The 22,483-nt window shown below is 48.9% G+C and overlaps 1 protein-coding gene across 2 annotated transcripts in view; it reads left to right on the top strand.

Annotated features, from left to right (window-relative positions):
- cd34 (CD34 molecule) overlaps positions 1-22,256 on the top strand; it is a 75,253-nt gene extending 52,997 nt beyond the window's left edge. For both annotated transcript variants that reach the window (XM_072278998.1, XM_072278999.1), the window contains one exon: positions 20,047-22,256. In XM_072278998.1, the coding sequence (XP_072135099.1) occupies positions 20,047-20,235 (189 nt within the window). In that variant the 3' untranslated portion in view covers positions 20,236-22,256. The remainder of the gene's footprint in view (positions 1-20,046) is intronic.
- The last annotated feature ends 227 nt before the right edge of the window (positions 22,257-22,483 follow it).

Here is a 22,483-nt window from a genome sequence, read left to right as displayed (position 1 = left end):
GGTAAGGAGTGTGGTGTGTTGTTTAGGGAGTGTGGTGTGTTGGGTAAGGAGTGTGGTGTGTTGTTTAGGGAGTGTGGTGTGTTGGGTAAGGAGTGTGGTGTGTTGTTTAGGGAGTGTGGTCTGTTGGGTAAGGAGTGTGGTGTGTTTAGGGAGTGTGGTGTGTTGGCTAAGGAGTGTGATGTGTTGGCTAACGAGTGTGGTGTGTTGGCTAAGGAGTGTGGTGTGTTGGGTAAGGAGTGTGGTGTGTTGTTTAAGGAGTGTGGTGTGTTGGGTAAGGAGTGTGGTGTGTTGTTTAAGGAGTGTGGTGTGTTGGGTAAGGAGTGTGGTGTGTTGGCTAAGGAGTGTGATGTGTTGGCTAAGGAGTGTGGTGTGTTGGGTAAGGAGTGTGGTGTGTTGTTTAAGGAGTGTGGTGTGTTGGGTAAGGAGTGTTGTGTGTTGGCTAAAGAGTGTGGTGTGTTGGCGAAGGAGTGTGATGTGTTGTTTAAGGAGTGTGCTGTGTTGGGTAAGGAGTGTGGTGTGTTGTTTAAGGAGTGTGGTGTGTTGGGTAAGGAGTGTGGTGTGTTGCGTAAGGAGTGTGGTGTGTTGGGTGAGGAGTGCGGTGTGTTGGGTGAGGAGTGCGGTGTGTTGTTTAAGGAGTGCGGTGTGTTGGCTAAGGAGTGCGGTGTGTTGGGTAAGGAGTGCGGTGTATTGGTAAGGAGTGTGGTGTGTTGGCTAAGGAGTGTGGTGTGTTGGGTAAGGAGTGTGGTGTGTTGGGTAAGGAGTGTGGTGTGTTGGGTGAGGAGTGTGGTGTGTTGTTTAAGGAGTGTGGTGTGTTGGGTAAGGAATGTGGTGTGTTGGCTAAGGAGTGTGGTGTGTTGGGTAAGGAGTGTGGTGTGTTGTTTAAGGAGTGTGGTGTGTTGGCTAAGGAATGCGGTATGTTGGGTAAGGAGTGCGGTGTGTTGGCTAAGGAGTGCGGTGTGTTGGGTAAGGAGTGCGGTGTGTTGGGTAAGGAGTGTGATGTGTTGGGTAAGGAGTGTGGTGTGTTGGCTAAGGAGTGTGATGTGTTGTTTAAGGAGTGAGGTGTGTTGGGTAAGGAGTGTGGTGTGTTGCGTAAGGAGTGTGGTGTGTTGGGTAAGGAGTGTGGTGTGTTGTTTAGGGAGTGTGGTGTGTTGGGTAAGGAGTGTGGTGTGTTGTTTAGGGAGTGTGGTGTGTTGGGTAAGGAGTGTGGTGTGTTGTTTTGGGAGTGTGGTCTGTTGGGTAAGGAGTGTGGTGTGTTTAGGGAGTGTGGTGTGTTGGCTAAGGAGTGTGATGTGTTGGCTAACGAGTGTGGTGTGTTGGCTAAGGAGTGTGGTGTGTTGGGTAAGGAGTGTGGTGTGTTGTTTAAGGAGTGTGGTGTGTTGGGTAAGGAGTGTGGTGTGTTGTTTAAGGAGTGTGGTGTGTTGGGTAAGGAGTGTGGTGTGTTGGCTAAGGAGTGTGATGTGTTGGCTAAGGAGTGTGGTGTGTTGGGTAAGGAGTGTGGTGTGTTGTTTAAGGAGTGTGGTGTGTTGGGTAAGGAGTGTTGTGTGTTGGCTAAAGAGTGTGGTGTGTTGGCTAAGGAGTGTGATGTGTTGTTTAAGGAGTGTGGTGTGTTGGGTAAGGAGTGTGGTGTGTTGCGTAAGGAGTGTGGTGTGTTGGGTAAGGAGTGTGGTGTGTTGTTTAGGGAGTGTGGTGTGTTGGGTAAGGAGTGTGGTGTGTTGTTTAGGGAGTGTGGTGTGTTGGGTAAGGAGTGTGGTGTGTTGTTTAAGGAGTGTGGTCTGTTGGGTAAGGAGTGTGGTGTGTTGGCTAAGGGGTGTGATGTGTTGGCTAAGGAGTGTGGTGTGTTGGCTAAGGAGTGTGATGTGTTGGCTAACGAGTGTGGTGTGTTGGCTGAGGAGTGTGGTGTGTTGGCTGAGGAGTGTGGTGTGTTGGGTAAGGAGTGCGGTGTGTTGGGTGAGGAGTGCGGTGTGTTGGGTGAGGAGTGCGGTGTGTTGTTTAAGGAGTGCGGTGTGTTGGCTAAGGAGTGCGGTGTGTTGGGTAAGGAGTGCGGTGTATTGGTAAGGAGTGTGGTGTGTTGGCTAAGGAGTGTGGTGTATTGGGTAAGGAGTGTGGTGTGTTGGGTAAGGAGTGTGGTGTGTTGGGTGAGGAGTGTGGTGTGTTGTTTAAGGAGTGTGGTGTGTTGGGTAAGGAGTGTGGTGTGTTGGCTAAGGAGTGTGGTGTGTTGGGTAAGGAGTGTGGTGTGTTGTTTAAGGAGTGTGGTGTGTTGGCTAAGGAATGCGGTATGTTGGGTAAGGAGTGCGGTGTGTTGGCTAAGGAGTGCGGTGTGTTGGGTAAGGAGTGCGGTGTGTTGGGTAAGGAGTGTGATGTGTTGGGTAAGGAGTGTGGTGTGTTGGCTAAGGAGTGTGATGTGTTGTTTAAGGAGTGTGGTGTGTTGGGTAAGGAGTGTGGTGTGTTGCGTAAGGAGTGTGGTGTGTTGGGTAAGGAGTGTGGTGTGTTGTTTAGGGAGTGTGGTGTGTTGGGTAAGGAGTGTGGTGTGTTGTTTAGGGAGTGTGGTGTGTTGGGTAAGGAGTGTGGTGTGTTGTTTAGGGAGTGTGGTGTGTTGGGTAAGGAGTGTGGTGTGTTGTTTAGGGAGTGTGGTGTGTTGGCTAAGGAGTGTGATGTGTTGGCTAACGAGTGTGGTGTGTTGGCTAAGGAGTGTGCTGTGTTGGGTAAGGAGTGCGGTGTGTTGTTTAAGGAGTGTGGTGTGTTGGGTAAGGAGTGTGGTGTGTTGTTTAAGGAGTGTGGTGTGTTGGGTAAGGAGTGTGGTGTGTTGGCTAAGGAGTGTGATGTGTTGGCTAAGGAGTGTGGTGTGTTGGGTAAGGAGTGTGGTGTGTTGTTTAAGGAGTGTGGTGTGTTGGGTAAGGAGTGTTGTGTGTTGGCTAAAGAGTGTGGTGTGTTGGCTAAGGAGTGTGATGTGTTGTTTAAGGAGTGTGGTGTGTTGGGTAAGGAGTGTGGTGTGTTGCGTAAGGAGTGTGGTGTGTTGGGTAAGGAGTGTGGTGTGTTGTTTAGGGAGTGTGGTGTGTTGGGTAAGGAGTGTGGTGTGTTGTTTAGGGAGTGTGGTGTGTTGGGTAAGGAGTGTGGTGTGTTGTTTAAGGAGTGTGGTGTGTTGGGTAAGGAGTGTGGTGTGTTGGCTAAGGAGTGTGATGTGTTGGCTAAGGAGTGTGATGTGTTGGCTAAGGAGTGTGGTGTGTTGGGTAAGGAGTGTGGTGTATTGTTTAAGGAGTGTGGTGTGTTGGGTAAGGAGTGTTGTGTGTTGGCTAAAGAGTGTGGTGTGTTGGCTAAGGAGTGTGGTGTGTTGTTTAAGGAGTGTGGTGTGTTGTTTAAGGAGTGTGATGTGTTGCGTAAGGAGTGTGATGTGTTGGGTAAGGAGTGTGGTGTGTTGGGTAAGGAGTCTGATGTGTTGGGTAAGGAGTGTGGTGTATTGGGTAAGGAGTGTGGTGTGTTGTTTAGGGAGTGTGATGTGTTGGGTAAGGAGTGTGGTGTGTTGGGTAAGGAGTCTGATGTGTTGGCTAAGGAGTGTTGTGTGTTGGCTAAAGAGTGTGGTGTGTTGGGTAAGGAGTGTGGTGTGTTGGCTAAGGAGTGTGATGTGTTGGGTAAGGAGTGTGGTGTGTTTAAGGAGTGTGGTGTGTTGGCTAAGGAGTGTGATGTGTTGGGTAAGGAGTGTGGTGTGTTGGGTAAGGAGTGTGGTGTGTTGTTTAAGGAGTGTGGTGTGTTGGGTAAGGAGTGTTGTGTGTTGTTTAAGGAGTGTGGTGTGTTGGGTAAGGAGTGTGGTGTGTTGGCTAAGGAGTGTGATGTGTTGGGTAAGGAGTGTGGTGTGTTTAAGGAGTGTGGTGTGTTGGGTAAGGAGTGTGGTGTGTTGGGTAAGGAGTGTGGTGTGTTGTTTAAGGAGTGTGGTGTGTTAGCTAAGGAGTGTGGTGTGTTAGCTAAGGAGTGTGATGTGTTCGGTAAGGAGTGTGGTGTGTTGGCTAAGGAGTGTGATGTGTTGTTTAAGGAGTGTGGTGTGTTGGCTAAGGAGTGTGGTGTGTTGTTTAAGGAGTGTGGTGTGTTAGCTAAGGAGTGTGATGTGTTGGGTAAGGAGTGTGGTGTGTTGTTTAGGGAGTGTGGTGTGTTAGCTAAGGAGTGTGGTATGTTGGGTAAGGAGTGTGGTGTGTTGTTTAGGGAGTGTGGTGTGTTGGGTAAGGAGTGTGGTGTGTTGTTTAAGGAGTGTGGTGTGTTGGGTAAGGAGTGTGGTGTGTTGGCTAAGGAGTGTGATGTGTTGGCTAAGGAGTGTGGTGTGTTGGGTAAGGAGTGTGGTGTGTTGTTTAAGGAGTGTGGTGTGTTGGGTAAGGAGTGTGGTGTGTTGGGTAAGGAGTGTGATGTGTTGGGTAAGGAGTCTGATGTGTTGGGTAAGGAGTGTGGTGTATTGGGTAAGGAGTGTGGTGTGTTGTTTAGGGAGTGTGATGTGTTGGCTAAAGAGTGTGGTGTATTGGGTAAGGAGTGTGGTGTGTTGGCTAAGGAGTGTGATGTGTTGTTTAAGGAGTGTGGTGTGTTGGGTAAGGAGTGTGGTGTGTTGTTTAAGGAGTGTGGTGTGTTGGGTAAGGAGTGTGGTGTGTTGCGTAAGGAGTGTGGTGTGTTGGGTGAGGAGTGCGGTGTGTTGTTTAAGGAGTGCGGTGTGTTGGCTAAGGAGTGCGGTGTGTTGGGTAAGGAGTGCGGTGTATTGGTAAGGAGTGTGGTGTGTTGGCTAAGGAGTGTGGTGTGTTGGGTAAGGAGTGTGGTGTGTTGGGTAAGGAGTGTGGTGTGTTGGGTGAGGAGTGTGGTGTGTTGTTTAAGGAGTGTGGTGTGTTGGGTAAGGAATGTGGTGTGTTGGCTAAGGAGTGTGGTGTGTTGGGTAAGGAGTGTGGTGTGTTGTTTAAGGAGTGTGGTGTGTTGGCTAAGGAATGCGGTATGTTGGGTAAGGAGTGCGGTGTGTTGGCTAAGGAGTGCGGTGTGTTGGGTAAGGAGTGCGGTGTGTTGGGTAAGGAGTGTGATGTGTTGGGTAAGGAGTGTGGTGTGTTGGCTAAGGAGTGTGATGTGTTGTTTAAGGAGTGTGGTGTGTTGGGTAAGGAGTGTGGTGTGTTGCGTAAGGAGTGTGGTGTGTTGGGTAAGGAGTGTGGTGTGTTGTTTAGGGAGTGTGGTGTGTTGGGTAAGGAGTGTGGTGTGTTGTTTAGGGAGTGTGGTGTGTTGGGTAAGGAGTGTGGTGTGTTGTTTAGGGAGTGTGGTCTGTTGGGTAAGGAGTGTGGTGTGTTTAGGGAGTGTGGTGTGTTGGCTAAGGAGTGTGATGTGTTGGCTAACGAGTGTGGTGTGTTGGCTAAGGAGTGTGGTGTGTTGGGTAAGGAGTGTGGTGTGTTGTTTAAGGAGTGTGGTGTGTTGGGTAAGGAGTGTGGTGTGTTGTTTAAGGAGTGTGGTGTGTTGGGTAAGGAGTGTGGTGTGTTGGCTAAGGAGTGTGATGTGTTGGCTAAGGAGTGTGGTGTGTTGGGTAAGGAGTGTGGTGTGTTGTTTAAGGAGTGTGGTGTGTTGGGTAAGGAGTGTTGTGTGTTGGCTAAAGAGTGTGGTGTGTTGGCTAAGGAGTGTGATGTGTTGTTTAAGGAGTGTGGTGTGTTGGGTAAGGAGTGTGGTGTGTTGCGTAAGGAGTGTGGTGTGTTGGGTAAGGAGTGTGGTGTGTTGTTTAGGGAGTGTGGTGTGTTGGGTAAGGAGTGTGGTGTGTTGTTTAGGGAGTGTGGTGTGTTAGGTAAGGAGTGTGGTGTGTTGTTTAAGGAGTGTGGTGTGTTGGGTAAGGAGTGTGGTGTGTTGGCTAAGGGGTGTGATGTGTTGGCTAAGGAGTGTGGTGTGTTGGCTAAGGAGTGTGATGTGTTGGCTAACGAGTGTGGTGTGTTGGCTAAGGAGTGTGGTGTGTTGGCTAAGGAGTGTGGTGTGTTGGGTAAGGAGTGCGGTGTGTTGGGTGAGGAGTGCGGTGTGTTGGGTGAGGAGTGCGGTGTGTTGTTTAAGGAGTGCGGTGTGTTGGCTAAGGAGTGCGGTGTGTTGGGTAAGGAGTGCGGTGTATTGGTAAGGAGTGTGGTGTGTTGGCTAAGGAGTGTGGTGTATTGGGTAAGGAGTGTGGTGTGTTGGGTAAGGAGTGTGGTGTGTTGGGTGAGGAGTGTGGTGTGTTGTTTAAAGAGTGTGGTGTGTTGGGTAAGGAGTGTGGTGTGTTGGCTAAGGAGTGTGGTGTGTTGGGTAAGGAGTGTGGTGTGTTGTTTAAGGAGTGTGGTGTGTTGGCTAAGGAATGCGGTATGTTGGGTAAGGAGTGCGGTGTGTTGGCTAAGGAGTGCGGTGTGTTGGGTAAGGAGTGCGGTGTGTTGGGTAAGGAGTGTGATGTGTTGGGTAAGGAGTGTGGTGTGTTGGCTAAGGAGTGTGATGTGTTGTTTAAGGAGTGTGGTGTGTTGGGTAAGGAGTGTGGTGTGTTGCGTAAGGAGTGTGGTGTGTTGGGTAAGGAGTGTGGTGTGTTGTTTAGGGAGTGTGGTGTGTTGGGTAAGGAGTGTGGTGTGTTGTTTAGGGAGTGTGGTGTGTTGGGTAAGGAGTGTGGTGTGTTGTTTAGGGAGTGTGGTGTGTTGGCTAAGGAGTGTGATGTGTTGGCTAACGAGTGTGGTGTGTTGGCTAAGGAGTGTGCTGTGTTGGGTAAGGAGTGCGGTGTGTTGTTTAAGGAGTGTGGTGTGTTGGGTAAGGAGTGTGGTGTGTTGTTTAAGGAGTGTGGTGTGTTGGGTAAGGAGTGTGGTGTGTTGGCGAAGGAGTGTGGTGTGTTGGCTAAGGAGTGTGGTGTGTTGGGTAAGGAGTGTGGTGTGTTGTTTAAGGAGTGTGGTGTGTTGGGTAAGGAGTGTTGTGTGTTGGCTAAAGAGTGTGGTGTGTTGGCTAAGGAGTGTGATGTGTTGTTTAAGGAGTGTGGTGTGTTGGGTAAGGAGTGTGGTGTGTTGCGTAAGGAGTGTGGTGTGTTGGGTAAGGAGTGTGGTGTGTTGTTTAGGGAGTGTGGTGTGTTGGGTAAGGAGTGTGGTGTGTTGTTTAGGGAGTGTGGTGTGTTGGGTAAGGAGTGTGGTGTGTTGTTTAAGGAGTGTGGTGTGTTGGGTAAGGAGTGTGGTGTGTTGGCTAAGGAGTGTGATGTGTTGGCTAAGGAGTGTGATGTGTTGGCTAAGGAGTGTGGTGTGTTGGGTAAGGAGTGTGGTGTGTTGTTTAAGGAGTGTGGTGTGTTGGGTAAGGAGTGTTGTGTGTTGGCTAAAGAGTGTGGTGTGTTGGCTAAGGAGTGTGGTGTGTTGTTTAAGGAGTGTGGTGTGTTGTTTAAGGAGTGTGATGTGTTGCGTAAGGAGTGTGATGTGTTGGGTAAGGAGTGTGGTGTTTTGGGTAAGGAGTCTGATGTGTTGGGTAAGGAGTGTGGTGTATTGGGTAAGGAGTGTGGTGTGTTGTTTAGGGAGTGTGATGTGTTGGGTAAGGAGTGTGGTGTGTTGGGTAAGGAGTCTGATGTGTTGGCTAAGGAGTGTTGTGTGTTGGCTAAAGGGTGTGGTGTGTTGGGTAAGGAGTGTGGTGTGTTTAAGGAGTGTGGTGTGTTGGCTAAGGAGTGTGATGTGTTGGGTAAGGAGTGTGGTGTGTTGGGTAAGGAGTGTGGTGTGTTGTTTAAGGAGTGTGGTGTGTTGGGTAAGGAGTGTTGTGTGTTGTTTAAGGAGTGTGGTGTGTTGGGTAAGGAGTGTGGTGTGTTGGCTAAGGAGTGTGATGTGTTGGGTAAGGAGTGTGGTGTGTTTAAGGAGTGTGGTGTGTTGGGTAAGGAGTGTGGTGTGTTGGGTAAGGAGTGTGGTGTGTTGTTTAAGGAGTGTGGTGTGTTAGCTAAGGAGTGTGGTGTGTTAGCTAAGGAGTGTGATGTGTTGGGTAAGGAGTGTGGTGTGTTGGCTAAGGAGTGTGATGTGTTGTTTAAGGAGTGTGGTGTGTTGGCTAAGGAGTGTGGTGTGTTGTTTAAGGAGTGTGGTGTGTTAGCTAAGGAGTGTGATGTGTTGGGTAAGGAGTGTGGTGTGTTGTTTAGGGAGTGTGGTGTGTTAGCTAAGGAGTGTGGTATGTTGGGTAAGGAGTGTGGTGTGTTGTTTAGGGAGTGTGGTGTGTTGGGTAAGGAGTGTGGTGTGTTGTTTAAGGAGTGTGGTGTGTTGGGTAAGGAGTGTGGTGTGTTGGCTAAGGAGTGTGATGTGTTGGCTAAGGAGTGTGGTGTGTTGGGTAAGGAGTGTGGTGTGTTGTTTAAGGAGTGTGGTGTGTTGGGTAAGGAGTGTGGTGTGTTGGGTAAGGAGTGTGATGTGTTGGGTAAGGAGTCTGATGTGTTGGGTAAGGAGTGTGGTGTATTGGGTAAGGAGTGTGGTGTGTTGTTTAGGGAGTGTGATGTGTTGGCTAAGGAGTGTTGTGTGTTGGCTAAAGAGTGTGGTGTATTGGGTAAGGAGTGTGGTGTGTTGGCTAAGGAGTGTGATGTGTTGGGTAAGGAGTGTGGTGTGTTTAAGGAGTGTGGTGTGTTGGCTAAGGAGTGTGGTGTGTTGGGTAGGGAGTGTGGTGTGTTGGGTAAGGAGTGTGGTGTGTTGTTTAAGGAGTGTGGTGTGTTGGCTAAGGAGTGTGGTGTGTTGGCTAAGGAGTGTGGTGTGTTGGGTAAGGAGTGCAATGTGTGTTGGGTAAAGAGTGCGATGTGTTGGGTAATGAGTGTGGTGTATTGGTAAGGAGTGTGGTGTGTTGTTTAAGGAGTGTGGTGTGTTGTGTAAGGAGTGTGGTGTGTTGGCTAATGAGTGTGGTGTGTTGGCCAAGGAGTGTGCTGTGTTGGCTAAGGAGTGTGGTGTGTTGGGTAATGAGTGTGGTGTATTGGTAAGGAGTGTGGTGTGTTGTTTAAGGAGTGTGGTGTGTTGCGTAAGGAGTGTGGTGTGTTGGGTAAGGAGTGTGGTGTGTTGGGTAAGGAGTGTGGTGTGTTGTTTAAGGAGTGTGGTGTGTTGGGTAAGGAGTGTGGTGTGTTGGCTAAGGAGTGTGGTGTGTTGGGTAAGGAGTGTGGTGTGTTGGGTGCGGAGTGGGGTGTGTTGGGTGAGGAGTGCGGTGTGTTGTTTAAGGAGTGCGGTGTGTTGGCTAAGGAGTGCAGTGTGTTGGGTAAGGAGTGTGGTGTATTGGTAAGGAGTGTGGTGTGTTGGCTAAGGAGTGTGGTGTGTTGGGTAAGGAGTGTGGTGTGTTGGGTAAGGAGTGTGGTGTGTTGGGTGAGGAGTGTGGTGTGTTGTTTAAGGAGTGTGGTGTGTTGGCTAAGGAGTGTGATGTGTTGTTTAAGGAGTGTGGTGTGTTGGCTCAGGAGTGTGGTGTGTTGGGTGAGGAGTGTGGTGTGTTAGCTAAGGAGTGTGATGTGTTGGGTAAGGAGTGTGGTGTGTTGTTTAGGGAGTGTGGTGTGTTAGCTAAGGAGTGTGGTGTGTTGGGTAAGGAGTGTGATGTGTTGGGTAAGGAGTGTGGTGTGTTGGCTAAGGAGTGTGATGTGTTGTTTTAGGAGTGTGGTGTGTTGGGTAAGGAGTGTGGTGTGTTGCGTAAGGAGTGTGGTGTGTTGGGTAAGGAGTGTGGTGTGTTGTTTAGGGAGTGTGGTGTGTTGGGTAAGGAGTGTGGTGTGTTGTTTAGGGAGTCTGGTGTGTTGGGTAAGGAGTGTGGTGTGTTGTTTAGGGAGTGTGGTGTGTTGGGTAAGGAGTGTGGTGTGTTGTTTAGGGAGTATGGTGTGTTGGCTAAGGAGTGTGATGTGTTGGCTAAGGAGTGTGGTGTGTTGGCTAAGGAGTGTGGTGTGTTGGGTAAGGAGTGTGGTGTGTTTAAGGAGTGTGGTGTGTTGGGTAAGGAGTGTGGTGTGTTGTTTAAGGAGTGTGGTGTGTTGGGTAAGGAGTGTGGTGTGTTGGCTAAGGAGTGTGATGTGTTGGCTAAGGAGTGTGGTGTGTTGGGTAAGGAGTGTGGTGTGTTGTTTAAGGAGTGTGGTGTGTTGGGTAAGGAGTGTTGTGTGTTGGCTGAAGAGTGTGGTGTGTTGGCTAAGGAGTGTGGTGTGTTGTTTAAGGAGTGTGGTGTGTTGTTTAAGGAGTGTGATGTGTTGGGTAAGGAGTGTGGTGTGTTGGGTAAGGAGTCTGATGTGTTGGGTAAGGAGTGTGGTGTATTGGGTAAGGAGTGTGGTGTGTTGTTTAGGGAGTGTGGTGTGTTGGGTAAGGAGTGTGGTGTGTTGTTTAAGGAGTGTGGTGTGTTGGGTAAGGAGTGTTGTGTGTTGTTTAAGGAGTGTGGTGTGTTGGCTAGGGAGTGTTGTGTGTTGGCTAAAGAGTGTGGTGTGTTGGGTAAGGAGTGTGGTGTGTTGGCTAAGGAGTGTGATGTGTTGGGTAAGGAGTGTGGTGTGTTTAAGGAGTGTGGTGTGTTGGGTAAGGAGTGTGGTGTGTTGGGTAAGGAGTGTGGTGTGTTGTTTAAGGAGTGTGGTGTGTTAGCTAAGGAGTGTGGTGTGTTAGCTGAGGAGTGTGATGTGTTGGGTAAGGAGTGTGGTGTGTTGGCCAAGGAGTGTGATGTGTTGTTTAAGGAGTGTGGTGTGTTGGCTAAGGAGTGTGGTGTGTTGTTTAAGGAGTCTGGTGTGTTAGCTAAGGAGTGTAATGTGTTGGGTAAGGAGTGTGGTGTGTTGTTTTAGGGAGTGTCGTGTGTTAGCTAAGGAGTGTGGTGTGTTGGGTAAGGAGTGTGGTGTGTTGGGTAAGGAGTGTTGTGTGTTGGCTAAAGAGTGTGGTGTGTTGGCTAAGGAGTGTGGTGTGTTGTTTAAGGAGTGTGGTGTGTTGTTTAAGGAGTGTGATGTGTTGCGTAAGGAGTGTGATGTGTTGGGTAAGGAGTGCGGTGTGTTGGGTAAGGAGTGTGGTGTGTTGGGTAAGGAGTCTGATCTGTTGGGTAAGGAGTGTGGTGTATTGGGTAAGGAGTGTGGTGTGTTGTTTAGGGAGTGTGATGTGTTGGGTAAGGAGTGTGGTGTGTTGGGTAAGCAGTCTGATGTGTTGGCTAAGGAGTGTTGTGTGTTGGCTAAAGAGTGTGGTGTGTTGGGTAAGGAGTGTGGTGTGTTGGCTTAGGAGTGTGATGTGTTGGGTAAGGAGTGTGGTGTGTTTAAGGAGTGTGGTGTGTTGGCTAAGGAGTGTGATGTGTTGGGTAAGGAGTGTGGTGTGTTGGGTAAGGAGTGTGGTGTGTTGTTTAAGGAGTGTGGTGTGTTGGGTAAGGAGTGTTGTGTGTTGTTTAAGGAGTGTGGTGTGTTGGCTAAGGAGTGTTGTGTGTTGGCTAAAGAGTGTGGTGTGTTGGGTAAGGAGTGTGGTGTGTTGGCTAAGGAGTGTGATGTGTTGGGTAAGGAGTGTGGTGTGTTTAAGGAGTGTGGTGTGTTGGGTAAGGAGTGTGGTGTGTTGGGTAAGGAGTGTGGTGTGTTGTTTAAGGAGTGTGGTGTGTTAGCTAAGGAGTGTGGTGTGTTAGCTAAGGAGTGTGATGTGTTGGGTAAGGAGTGTGGTGTGTTGGGTAAGGAGTGTGGTGTGTTGGCTAAGGAGTGTGATGTGTTGTTTAAGGAGTGTGGTGTGTTGGCTAAGGAGTGTGGTGTGTTGGGTGAGAGTGTGGTGTGTTAGCTAAGGAGTGTGATGTGTTGGGTAAGGAGTGTGGTGTGTTGTTTAGGGAGTGTGGTGTGTTAGCTAAGGAGTGTGGTGTGTTGGGTAAGGAGTGTGGTGTGTTGTTTAGGGAGTGTGGTGTGTTGGGTAAGGAGTGTGGTGTGTTGTTTAAGGAGTGTGGTGTGTTGGGTAAGGAGTGTGTTGTGTAGGCTAAGGAGTGTGATGTGTTGGCTAAGGAGTGTGGTGTGTTGGTAAGGAGTGTTGTGTGTTGGGTAAGGAGTGTTGTGTGTTGGCTAAAGAGTGTGGTGTGTTGGGTAAGGAGTGTTGTGTGTTGTTTAAGGAGTGTGGTGTGTTGTTTAAGGAGTGTGGTGTGTTGGGTAAGGAGTCTGATCTGTTGGGTAAGGAGTGTGGTGTATTGGGTAAGGAGTGTGGTGTGTTGTTTAGGGAGTGTGATGTGTTGGGTAAGGAGTGTGGTGTGTTGGGTAAGGAGTCTGATGTGTTGGCTAAGGAGTGTTGTGTGTTGGCTAAAGAGTGTGGTGTGTTGGGTAAGGAGTGTGGTGTGTTGGCTAAGGAGTGTGATGTGTTGGGTAAGGAGTGTGGTGTGTTTAAGGAGTGTGGTGTGTTGGCTAAGGAGTGTGATGTGTTGGGTAAGGAGTGTGGTGTGTTGGGTAAGGAGTGTGGTGTGTTGTTTAAGGAGTGTGGTGTGTTGGGTAAGGAGTGTTGTGTGTTGTTTATGGAGTGTGGTGTGTTGGCTAAGGAGTGTTGTGTGTTGGCTAAAGAGTATGGTGTGTTGGGTAAAGAGTGTGGTGTGTTGGCTAAGGAGTGTGATGTGTTGGGTAAGGAGTGTGGTGTGTTTAAGGAGTGTGGTGTGTTGGGTAAGGAGTGTGGTGTGTTGGGTAAGGAGTGTGGTGTGTTGTTTAAGGAGTGTGGTGTGTTAGCTAAGGAGTGTGGTGTGTTAGCTAAGGAGTGTGATGTGTTGGGTAAGGAGTGTGGTGTGTTGGGTAAGGAGTGTGGTGTGTTGGCTAAGGAGTGTGATGTGTTGTTTAAGGAGTGTGGTGTGTTGGCTAAGGAGTGTGGTGTGTTGGGTGAGGAGTGTGGTGTGTTAGCTGAGGAGTGTGATGTGTTGGGTAAGGAGTGTGGTGTGTTGTTTAGGGAGTGTGGTGTGTTAGCTAAGGAGTGTGGTGTGTTGGGTAAGGAGTGTGGTGTGTTGTTTAGGGAGTGTGGTGTGTTGGGTAAGGAGTGTGGTGTGTTGTTTAAGGAGTGTGGTGTGTTGGGTAAGGAGTGTGGTGTGTTGGCTAAGGAGTGTGATGTGTTGGCTTAGGAGTGTGGTGTGTTGGGTAAGGAGTGTGGTGTGTTGTTTAAGGAGTGTGGTGTGTTGGGTAAGGAGTGTTGTGTGTTGGCTAAAGAGTGTGGTGTGTTGGCTAAGGAGTGTGGTGTGTTGTTTAAGGAGTGTGGTGTGTTGGGTAAGGAGTGCGGTGTGTTGGGTAAGGAGTGTGGTGTGTTGGGTAAGGAGTCTGATGTGTTTGGTAAGGAGTGTGGTGTATTGGGTAAGGAGTGTGGTGTGTTGTTTAGGGAGTGTGATGTGTTGGGTAAGGAGTGTGGTGTGTTGGGTAAGGAGTCTGATGTGTTGGCTAAGGAGTGTTGTGTGTTGGCTAAAGAGTGTGGTGTGTTGGGTAAGGAGTGTGGTGTGTTGGCTAAGGAGTGTGATGTGTTGGGTAAGGAGTGTGGTGTGTTTAAGGAGTGTGGTGTGTTGGCTAAGGAGTGTGATGTGTTGGGTAAGGAGTGTGGTGTGTTGGGTAAGGAGTGTGGTGTGTTGTTTAAGGAGTGTGGTGTGTTGGGTAAGGAGTGTTGTGTGTTGTTTAAGGAGTGTGGTGTGTTGGCTAAGGAGTGTTGTGTGTTGGCTAAAGAGTGTGGTGTGTTGGGTAAAGAGTGTGGTGTGTTGGCTAAGGAGTGTGATGTGTTGGGTAAGGAGTGTGGTGTGTTTAAGGAGTGTGGTGTGTTGGGTAAGGAGTGTGGTGTGTTGGGTAAGGAGTGTGGTGTGTTGTTTAAGGAGTGTGGTGTGTTAGCTAAGGAGTGTGGTGTGTTAGCTAAGGAGTGTGATGTGTTGGGTAAGGAGTGTGGTGTGTTGGCTAAGGAGTGTGATGTGTTGTTTAAGGAGTGTGGTGTGTTGGCTAAGGAGTGTGGTGTGTTGTTTAAGGAGTGTGGTGTGTTACCTAAGGAGTGTGATGTGTTGGGTAAGGAGTGTGGTGTGTTGTTTAGGGAGTGTGGTGTGTTAGGTAAGGAGTGTGGTGTGTTGGGTAAGGAGTGTGGTGTGTTGTTTAGGGAGTGTGGTGTGTTGGGTAAGGAGTGTGGTGTGTTGTTTAAGGAGTGTGGTGTGTTGGGTAAGGAGTGTGGTGTGTTGGCTAAGGAGTGTGATGTGTTGGCTAAGGAGTGTGGTGTGTTGGGTAAGGAGTGTGGTGTGTTGGGTAAGGAGTGTGGTGTGTTGTTTAAGGAGTGTGGTGTGTTGGGTAAGGAGTGTTGTGTATTGGGTAAGGAGTGTGGTGTGTTGTTTAGGGAGTGTGATGTGTTGGGTAAGGAGTGTGGTGTGTTGGGTAAGGAGTCTGATGTGTTGGCTAAGGAGTGTTGTGTGTTGGCTAAAGAGTGTGGTGTGTTGGGTAAAGAGTGTGGTGTGTTGGCTAAGGAGTGTGATGTGTTGGGTAAGGAGTGTGGTGTGTTTAAGGAGTGTGGTGTGTTGGGTAAGGAGTGTGGTGTGTTGGGTAAGGAGTGTGGTGTGTTGTTTAAGGAGTGTGGTGTGTTAGCTAAGGAGTGTGGTGTGTTAGCTAAGGAGTGTGATGTGTTGGGTAAGGAGTGTGGTGTGTTGGGTAAGGAGTGTGGTGTGTTGGCTAAGGAGTGTGATGTGTTGTTTAAGGAGTGTGGTGTGTTGGCTAAGGAGTGTGGTGTGTTGGGTGAGGAGTGTGGTGTGTTAGCTAAGGAGTGTGATGTGTTGGGTAAGGAGTGTGGTGTGTTGTTTAGGGAGTGTGGTGTGTTAGCTAAGGAGTGTGGTGTGTTGGGTAAGGAGTGTGGTGTGTTGTTTAGGAGTGTGGTGTGTTGGGTAAGGAGTGTGGTGTGTTGTTTAAGGAGTGTGGTTGTGTTGGGTAAGGAGTGTGGTGTGTTGGCTAAGGAGTGTTGTGTGTTGGGTAAGGAGTGTTGTGTGTTGGCTAAAGAGTGTGGTGTGTTGGCTAAGGAGTGTGGTGTGTTGTTTAGGGAGTGTGGTGTGTTGCTAAGGAGTGTGGTGTGTTGGGTAAGGAGTCTGATCTGTTGTTTAAGGAGTGTGGTGTATTGGGTAAGGAGTGTGGTGTGTTGTTTAAGGAGTGTGGTGTGTTGGGTAAGGAGTGTGGTGTGTTGGCTAAGGAGTGTGATGTGTTGGCTAAGGAGTGTGGTGTGTTGGTGAGGAGTGTTGTGTGTTGGGTAAGGAGTGTTGTGTGTTGGCTAAAGAGTGTGGTGTGTTGGCTAAGGAGTGTGGTGTGTTGTTTAAGGAGTGTGGTGTGTTGTTTAAGGAGTGTGGTGTGTTGGGTAAGGAGTCTGATCTGTTGGGTAAGGAGTGTGGTGTATTGGGTAAGGAGTGTGGTGTGTTGTTTAGGGAGTGTGATGTGTTGGGTAAGGAGTGTGGTGTGTTGGGTAAGGAGTCTGATGTGTTGGCTAAGGAGTGTTGTGTGTTGGCTAAAGAGTGTGGTGTGTTGGGTAAGGAGTGTGGTGTGTTGGCTAAGGAGTGTGATGTGTTGGGTAAGGAGTGTGGTGTGTTTAAGGAGTGTGGTGTGTTGGCTAAGGAGTGTGATGTGTTGGGTAAGGAGTGTGGTGTGTTGGGTAAGGAGTGTGGTGTGTTGTTTAAGGAGTGTGGTGTGTTGGGTAAGGAGTGTTGTGTGTTGTTTATGGAGTGTGGTGTGTTGGCTAAGGAGTGTTGTGTGTTGGCTAAAGAGTATGGTGTGTTGGGTAAAGAGTGTGGTGTGTTGGCTAAGGAGTGTGATGTGTTGGGTAAGGAGTGTGGTGTGTTTAAGGAGTGTGGTGTGTTGGGTAAGGAGTGTGGTGTGTTGGGTAAGGAGTGTGGTGTGTTGTTTAAGGAGTGTGGTGTGTTAGCTAAGGAGTGTGGTGTGTTAGCTAAGGAGTGTGATGTGTTGGGTAAGGAGTGTGGTGTGTTGGGTAAGGAGTGTGGTGTGTTGGCTAAGGAGTGTGATGTGTTGTTTAAGGAGTGTGGTGTGTTGGCTAAGGAGTGTGGTGTGTTGGGTGAGGAGTGTGGTGTGTTAGCTGAGGAGTGTGATGTGTTGGGTAAGGAGTGTGGTGTGTTGTTTAGGGAGTGTGGTGTGTTAGCTAAGGAGTGTGGTGTGTTGGGTAAGGAGTGTGGTGTGTTGTTTAGGGAGTGTGGTGTGTTGGGTAAGGAGTGTGGTGTGTTGTTTAAGGAGTGTGGTGTGTTGGGTAAGGAGTGTGGTGTGTTGGCTAAGGAGTGTGATGTGTTGGCTTAGGAGTGTGGTGTGTTGGGTAAGGAGTGTGGTGTGTTGTTTAAGGAGTGTGGTGTGTTGGGTAAGGAGTGTTGTGTGTTGGCTAAAGAGTGTGGTGTGTTGGCTAAGGAGTGTGGTGTGTTGTTTAAGGAGTGTGGTGTGTTGGGTAAGGAGTGCGGTGTGTTGGGTAAGGAGTGTGGTGTGTTGGGTAAGGAGTCTGATGTGTTTGGTAAGGAGTGTGGTGTATTGGGTAAGGAGTGTGGTGTGTTGTTTAGGGAGTGTGATGTGTTGGGTAAGGAGTGTGGTGTGTTGGGTAAGGAGTCTGATGTGTTGGCTAAGGAGTGTTGTGTGTTGGCTAAAGAGTGTGGTGTGTTGGGTAAGGAGTGTGGTGTGTTGGCTAAGGAGTGTGATGTGTTGGGTAAGGAGTGTGGTGTGTTTAAGGAGTGTGGTGTGTTGGCTAAGGAGTGTGATGTGTTGGGTAAGGAGTGTGGTGTGTTGGGTAAGGAGTGTGGTGTGTTGTTTAAGGAGTGTGGTGTGTTGGGTAAGGAGTGTTGTGTGTTGTTTAAGGAGTGTGGTGTGTTGGCTAAGGAGTGTTGTGTGTTGGCTAAAGAGTGTGGTGTGTTGGGTAAAGAGTGTGGTGTGTTGGCTAAGGAGTGTGATGTGTTGGGTAAGGAGTGTGGTGTGTTTAAGGAGTGTGGTGTGTTGGGTAAGGAGTGTGGTGTGTTGGGTAAGGAGTGTGGTGTGTTGTTTAAGGAGTGTGGTGTGTTAGCTAAGGAGTGTGGTGTGTTAGCTAAGGAGTGTGATGTGTTGGGTAAGGAGTGTGGTGTGTTGGCTAAGGAGTGTGATGTGTTGTTTAAGGAGTGTGGTGTGTTGGCTAAGGAGTGTGGTGTGTTGTTTAAGGAGTGTGGTGTGTTACCTAAGGAGTGTGATGTGTTGGGTAAGGAGTGTGGTGTGTTGTTTAGGGAGTGTGGTGTGTTAGGTAAGGAGTGTGGTGTGTTGGGTAAGGAGTGTGGTGTGTTGTTTAGGGAGTGTGGTGTGTTGGGTAAGGAGTGTGGTGTGTTGTTTAAGGAGTGTGGTGTGTTGGGTAAGGAGTGTGGTGTGTTGGCTAAGGAGTGTGATGTGTTGGCTAAGGAGTGTGGTGTGTTGGGTAAGGAGTGTGGTGTGTTGGGTAAGGAGTGTGGTGTGTTGTTTAAGGAGTGTGGTGTGTTGGGTAAGGAGTGTTGTGTATTGGGTAAGGAGTGTGGTGTGTTGTTTAGGGAGTGTGATGTGTTGGGTAAGGAGTGTGGTGTGTTGGGTAAGGAGTCTGATGTGTTGGCTAAGGAGTGTTGTGTGTTGGCTAAAGAGTGTGGTGTGTTGGGTAAAGAGTGTGGTGTGTTGGCTAAGGAGTGTGATGTGTTGGGTAAGGAGTGTGGTGTGTTTAAGGAGTGTGGTGTGTTGGGTAAGGAGTGTGGTGTGTTGGGTAAGGAGTGTGGTGTGTTGTTTAAGGAGTGTGGTGTGTTAGCTAAGGAGTGTGGTGTGTTAGCTAAGGAGTGTGATGTGTTGGGTAAGGAGTGTGGTGTGTTGGCTAAGGAGTGTGATGTGTTGTTTAAGGAGTGTGGTGTGTTGTTTAAGGAGTGTGGTGTGTTAGCTAAGGAGTGTGATGTGTTGGGTAAGGAGTGTGGTGTGTTGTTTAGGGAGTGTGGTGTGTTAGGTAAGGAGTGTGGTGTGTTGGGTAAGGAGTGTGGTGTGTTGTTTTGGGAGTGTGGTGTGTTGGGTAAGGAGTGTGGTGTGTTGTTTAAGGAGTGTGGTGTGTTGGGTAAGGAGTGTGGTGTGTTGGCTAAGGAGTGTGATGTGTTGGCTAAGGAGTGTGGTGTGTTGGGTAAGGAGTGTGGTGTGTTGTTTAAGGAGTGTGGTGTGTTGGGTAAGGAGTGTTGTGTGTTGGCTAAAGAGTGTTGTGTGTTGGCTAAGGAGTGTGGTGTGTTGTTTAAGGAGTGTGGTGTGTTGTTTAAGGAGTGTGGTGTGTTGGGTAAGGAGTCTGATGTGTTTGGTAAGGAGTGTGGTGTATTGGGTAAGGAGTGTGGTGTGTTGGGTAAGGAGTCTGATGTGTTTGGTAAGGAGTGTGGTGTATTGGGTAAGGAGTGTGGTGTGTTGTTTAGGGAGTGTGATGTGTTGGGTAAGGAGTGTGGTGTGTTGGGTAAGGAGTCTGATGTGTTGGCTAAGGAGTGTTGTGTGTTGGCTAAAGAGTGTGGTGTGTTGGGTAAGGAGTGTGGTGTGTTGGCTAAGGAGTGTGATGTGTTGGGTAAGGAGTGTGGTGTGTTTAAGGAGTGTGGTGTGTTGGGTAAGGAGTGTGATGTGTTGGGTAAGGAGTGTGGTGTGTTGGGTAAGGAGTGTGGTGTGTTGGGTAAGGACTGTGGTGTGTTGTTTAAGGAGTGTGGTGTGTTAGCTAAGGAGTGTGGTGTGTTAGCTAAGGAGTGTGATGTGTTGGGTAAGGAGTGTGGTGTGTTGGCTAAGGAGTGTGATGTGTTGTTTAAGGAGTGTGGTGTGTTGGCTAAGGAGTGTGGTGTGTTGTTTAAGGAGTGTGGTGTGTTAGCTAAGGAGTGTGATGTGTTGGGTAAGGAGTGTGGTGTGTTGTTTAAGGAGTGTGGTGTGTTGGCTAAGGAGTGTGGTGTGCTATAAAGAATGCAAGGGAGCAGCTACATTATTAGGAGTTTGAAGAGATTCGGCATGTCAACAAATACACTCAAAAACTTCTCAAGTTGTACTTTGAAGAGCATTCTGACAGGCTGCATCACTGTCTGGTATGGAGGCGTTACTGCACAGGACTCAAAGAAGCTGCAGAAGGTTGTAAATCTGGTCAGCTCCATCTTGGGTACTAGCCTACAAAGTACCGAGGACATCTTTAGGGAGCAGTGTCTCAGAAAGGCAGCATCCATTATTAAGGACCTCCAGCACCCAGGGCATGCCCTTTTCTCACTGTTACCATCAGGTGGGAGATACAGAAGCCTGAAGGCACACACTCAGCGATTCAGGAACAGCTTCTTCCCCTCTGCCGTCCGGTTCCTAAATCGACATTGAACCCTTGAACACTATCTCACTTTTTAAATATATTATTTATGTTTTTGCATGATTTTTAATATATTCAAAATATATATACTGTAATTGATCTACTTATTTATTTATTACTATTTTTTTTCTTCTATATTCTGTACTGCATTGAACTGCTGCTGCTAAGTTAACAAATTTCACGTCACATGCCGGTGATAATAAACCTGATTCCGATTCTCTGTTCTATGTTCAGTGTCTTGTGTTCTGCGGAATCAACAGGAATTCTGCAGATGCTGGAAGTTCAAGCAACACACATCAAAGTTGCTGGTGAACGCAGCAGGCCAGGCAGCATCTGTAGGAAGAGGTGCAGTCGACGTTTCATGCCTCCAACCTGATGGCATGAACATCGACTTCTCTAACTTCCGCTAAGGCCCCACCTCCCCCTCATACCCCATCTGTTACTTATTTTTATGCACACATTCTTTCTCTCACTCTCCTTTTTCTCCCTCTGTCCCTCTGAATATACCTCTTGCCCATCCTCTGGGTCCTCCCCCTTGTCTTTCTCCCCAGACCTCCTGTCCCATGATCCTCTCGTATCTCCTTTTGCCAATCACCTGTGCAGCTCTTGGCTTCATCCCTCCCCATCCTGTCTTCTCCTATCATTTTGGATCTCCCCCTCCCCCTCCCCCTCCCACTTTCAAATCCCTTACTCACTCTTCCTTCAGTTAGTCCTGACGAAGGGTCTCGGCCTGAAACGTCGACTGCGCCTCTTCCTAGAGATGCTGCCTGGCCTGCTGTGTTCTGCGGTCTACGTTCTGTGTTCTGTGTTTTATGTTCTTTGTGTTCTGTGTTCCGTGTTCTGTGCAATTTAACCAATTAGTCGCTGTTGCTAAAACTGTCCTTCGTCTTTCAAGGACGAGGAAGCGGATGCACGGGATCACGACAGCATATATTTCTCTGCCGCTTCGGAAGGCCAATCCGATAAGCCTAAACAGAACGGTGAAGCCCAGGAGAAGGGAGAGAGCAGCAAGGACGCCGCGAGTGCAGAACCGGGGGAGAAGCAAGCGAAGAAAGGGAAAGCGGAGGGGGACACGGAGCTCTAGAACAAGGGGTCAGATCTCACGGAAGGTACTATACGTCTGGCTAAAGAACTCGGCATAAAGCATTGGATTTGAAAACAGCATTAAAACACTAGCTCACAAAGAGTTAGGGTAAGTATGGTTCAGTTTGCGATCTAGTGGAAGATGCCTTCACTTAGAGAGCTAGTGGAGGTACTCATTCTGAACAGAAAATAACTCACCTGGTGATTGCGTGGAAGGGAGTCTATCTGATCGGTGGAGCGTTTACCTATCACCAGTGGTGAAATCTCCCCTTGCCCATCACTCCCAACCCCAGTTCCATAGGCTCATTTACAGAACGCACCATTCATACACTCATCCTCCTGGACACACACAACAGTGGAAGACAAACTGGCCACTGAGACCGTGTTCCTGACAAGCTCGTTATGTGTCCGATCCACGTGGATCGTCGAGGGGTAGTCGCAGGCTGAATCAGCCTGGTTCCCTTTCCGCTCCTGCAGGACCCGACGCGAGAGAGCTCCACGGTTCGGAAGCCACAAGGTCACTCTGCCTGGTAGATTCATGGACACGGCGGTGGGGGTGGGGGGGGGAGTATTTCCTTCTCGCTTGTTAATACTCTGGACCGTCAAGGTCTGCCTGCCACCCCTGGTGACTAACGGGAGAATGTCGCCGCAGTAGGACACGACCTGCATCTGCCGGGCGCTGCAACCTTCTCCCTCCAGCTCCAGGCTGCCACACGTGTCGTTAGATTCTCAGTTGGGAAGCGGGGACGAAGTTGGGAAGTGTCCAAAGTGAAAGCTGACACGATGAGGAAGGATCATGCTAACACATTGACCAAGAGTCGATCTCCGTCAGAGGCACAAGGCTGGGGCTGCCCCCTTCACCAGCCGCCCCTGGAACGGACGTTCCGTGTGCGCAGTGACAGCGGCGGGAGGCACCCCGGTGTGTTCACTGGCTGCACGGTCACTGAAATAGCACCGGAACAAGGGACAATATCCTCAATCCCTCCTCCCTCCCTCAGTCTATCCTCTGTCACTTGTCACCCACTCTCCCCCCTCAGTCTATCTTCCCTCACCCTCCTCCTCCTTCGCGTTTCTCGTGGCGGGCGGGGTGGACTTCTGCACTTGCCGAGGAACCGGAGCTGCGGTGACTGTGGCCCAGGCCCAGGCCCCGGCCCCGGAGGGCTCCCAAACCCAAGGCCCAGGCCTTCCCTTTCAGACAAACTGCCCTACAGACAGCTGGTCTTGTTCTGATAACGGACCTATAGTACCAGATCCCTGTGAACAGCGGCTTGATCTACAAACTCCTGCTGGGAGTGTTAGAACATCCTGTAAATCAGGGGTTGCCAGCCTGGGAGCCACAGACCCCTCGGCTAATGGTAGGGGTCCGCGGCATAATAAAGGTTGGGAACCCCTGCTGTAAATGATTAATTTCAGATCATCAAATTAGAATGTTGTAGATGTAGATACTGGCTAATTTAATGATCACGGTATATTTCTCCTTTTTCTGCTAATTCTGCACCATGCGACCACAGGACCATAGATTCAGCAGCCCACTGTATGGATGGGAGGCGTGGGCTGGTTGCTGTGTCAATGGCATGTGTTTAAATACAATGACTTTGGCTACTCGAGAAAAACTAAAGTAAAACTCACGTTCTAACTTCTCAAACTTTCCTGCAAAGGTTATCTATCTCCTGAGGTCCTGTTTGATTATTGAACTGTGTAAGTGACGGAAACTTGTAATAACACACCACTAAACTCTGATCTTCCGGCCACAATATAAGCTGGTAAAATATGACATGCAGTGTTGCATTTTTATTCAGTCTGTGAGTGCTTTGAAATATGTTAAGTGCTTGTTTTTGATTAAAAAATGACAAAACAATATTTGGAGAAAATACCTCGTGTGTAAGCACGCGGTAACCATATTGTCTCATCTTACAGTTTCTCTGGGTATTAAATGCCCCTGGGGGAGGTACCCAGAACATTCTAATGTTGTCTTATAAATGTGAATTGTACTTTAAACAGAAATAAAGTTCTCTGAAATAATTTATATTGCACTTTGGATTGACTATTGAATCCTTGTTCTTGAAGAGTAAGCAGACTTGAACAGATTTACCAGGTGAATTCTCCTAGGAGAATATAGATGACACCAAGATTGGGCGTGCAGTGGGCAGTGAAGAAGACTGCCATGGCTTGTAGTTGGATCTACAGCTGGACAGCTAGGCTGAAAATGGCAGATGGAGTTTAATGCCGACAAGTTCAAGGTGTTGCAT

This window comes from Mobula birostris, chromosome 14, assembly GCF_030028105.1.
Source record: "Mobula birostris isolate sMobBir1 chromosome 14, sMobBir1.hap1, whole genome shotgun sequence".
NCBI classification, from domain to species: domain Eukaryota; kingdom Metazoa; phylum Chordata; class Chondrichthyes; order Myliobatiformes; family Myliobatidae; genus Mobula; species Mobula birostris.
This window is presented reverse-complemented; position numbering and strand designations above follow the sequence as displayed.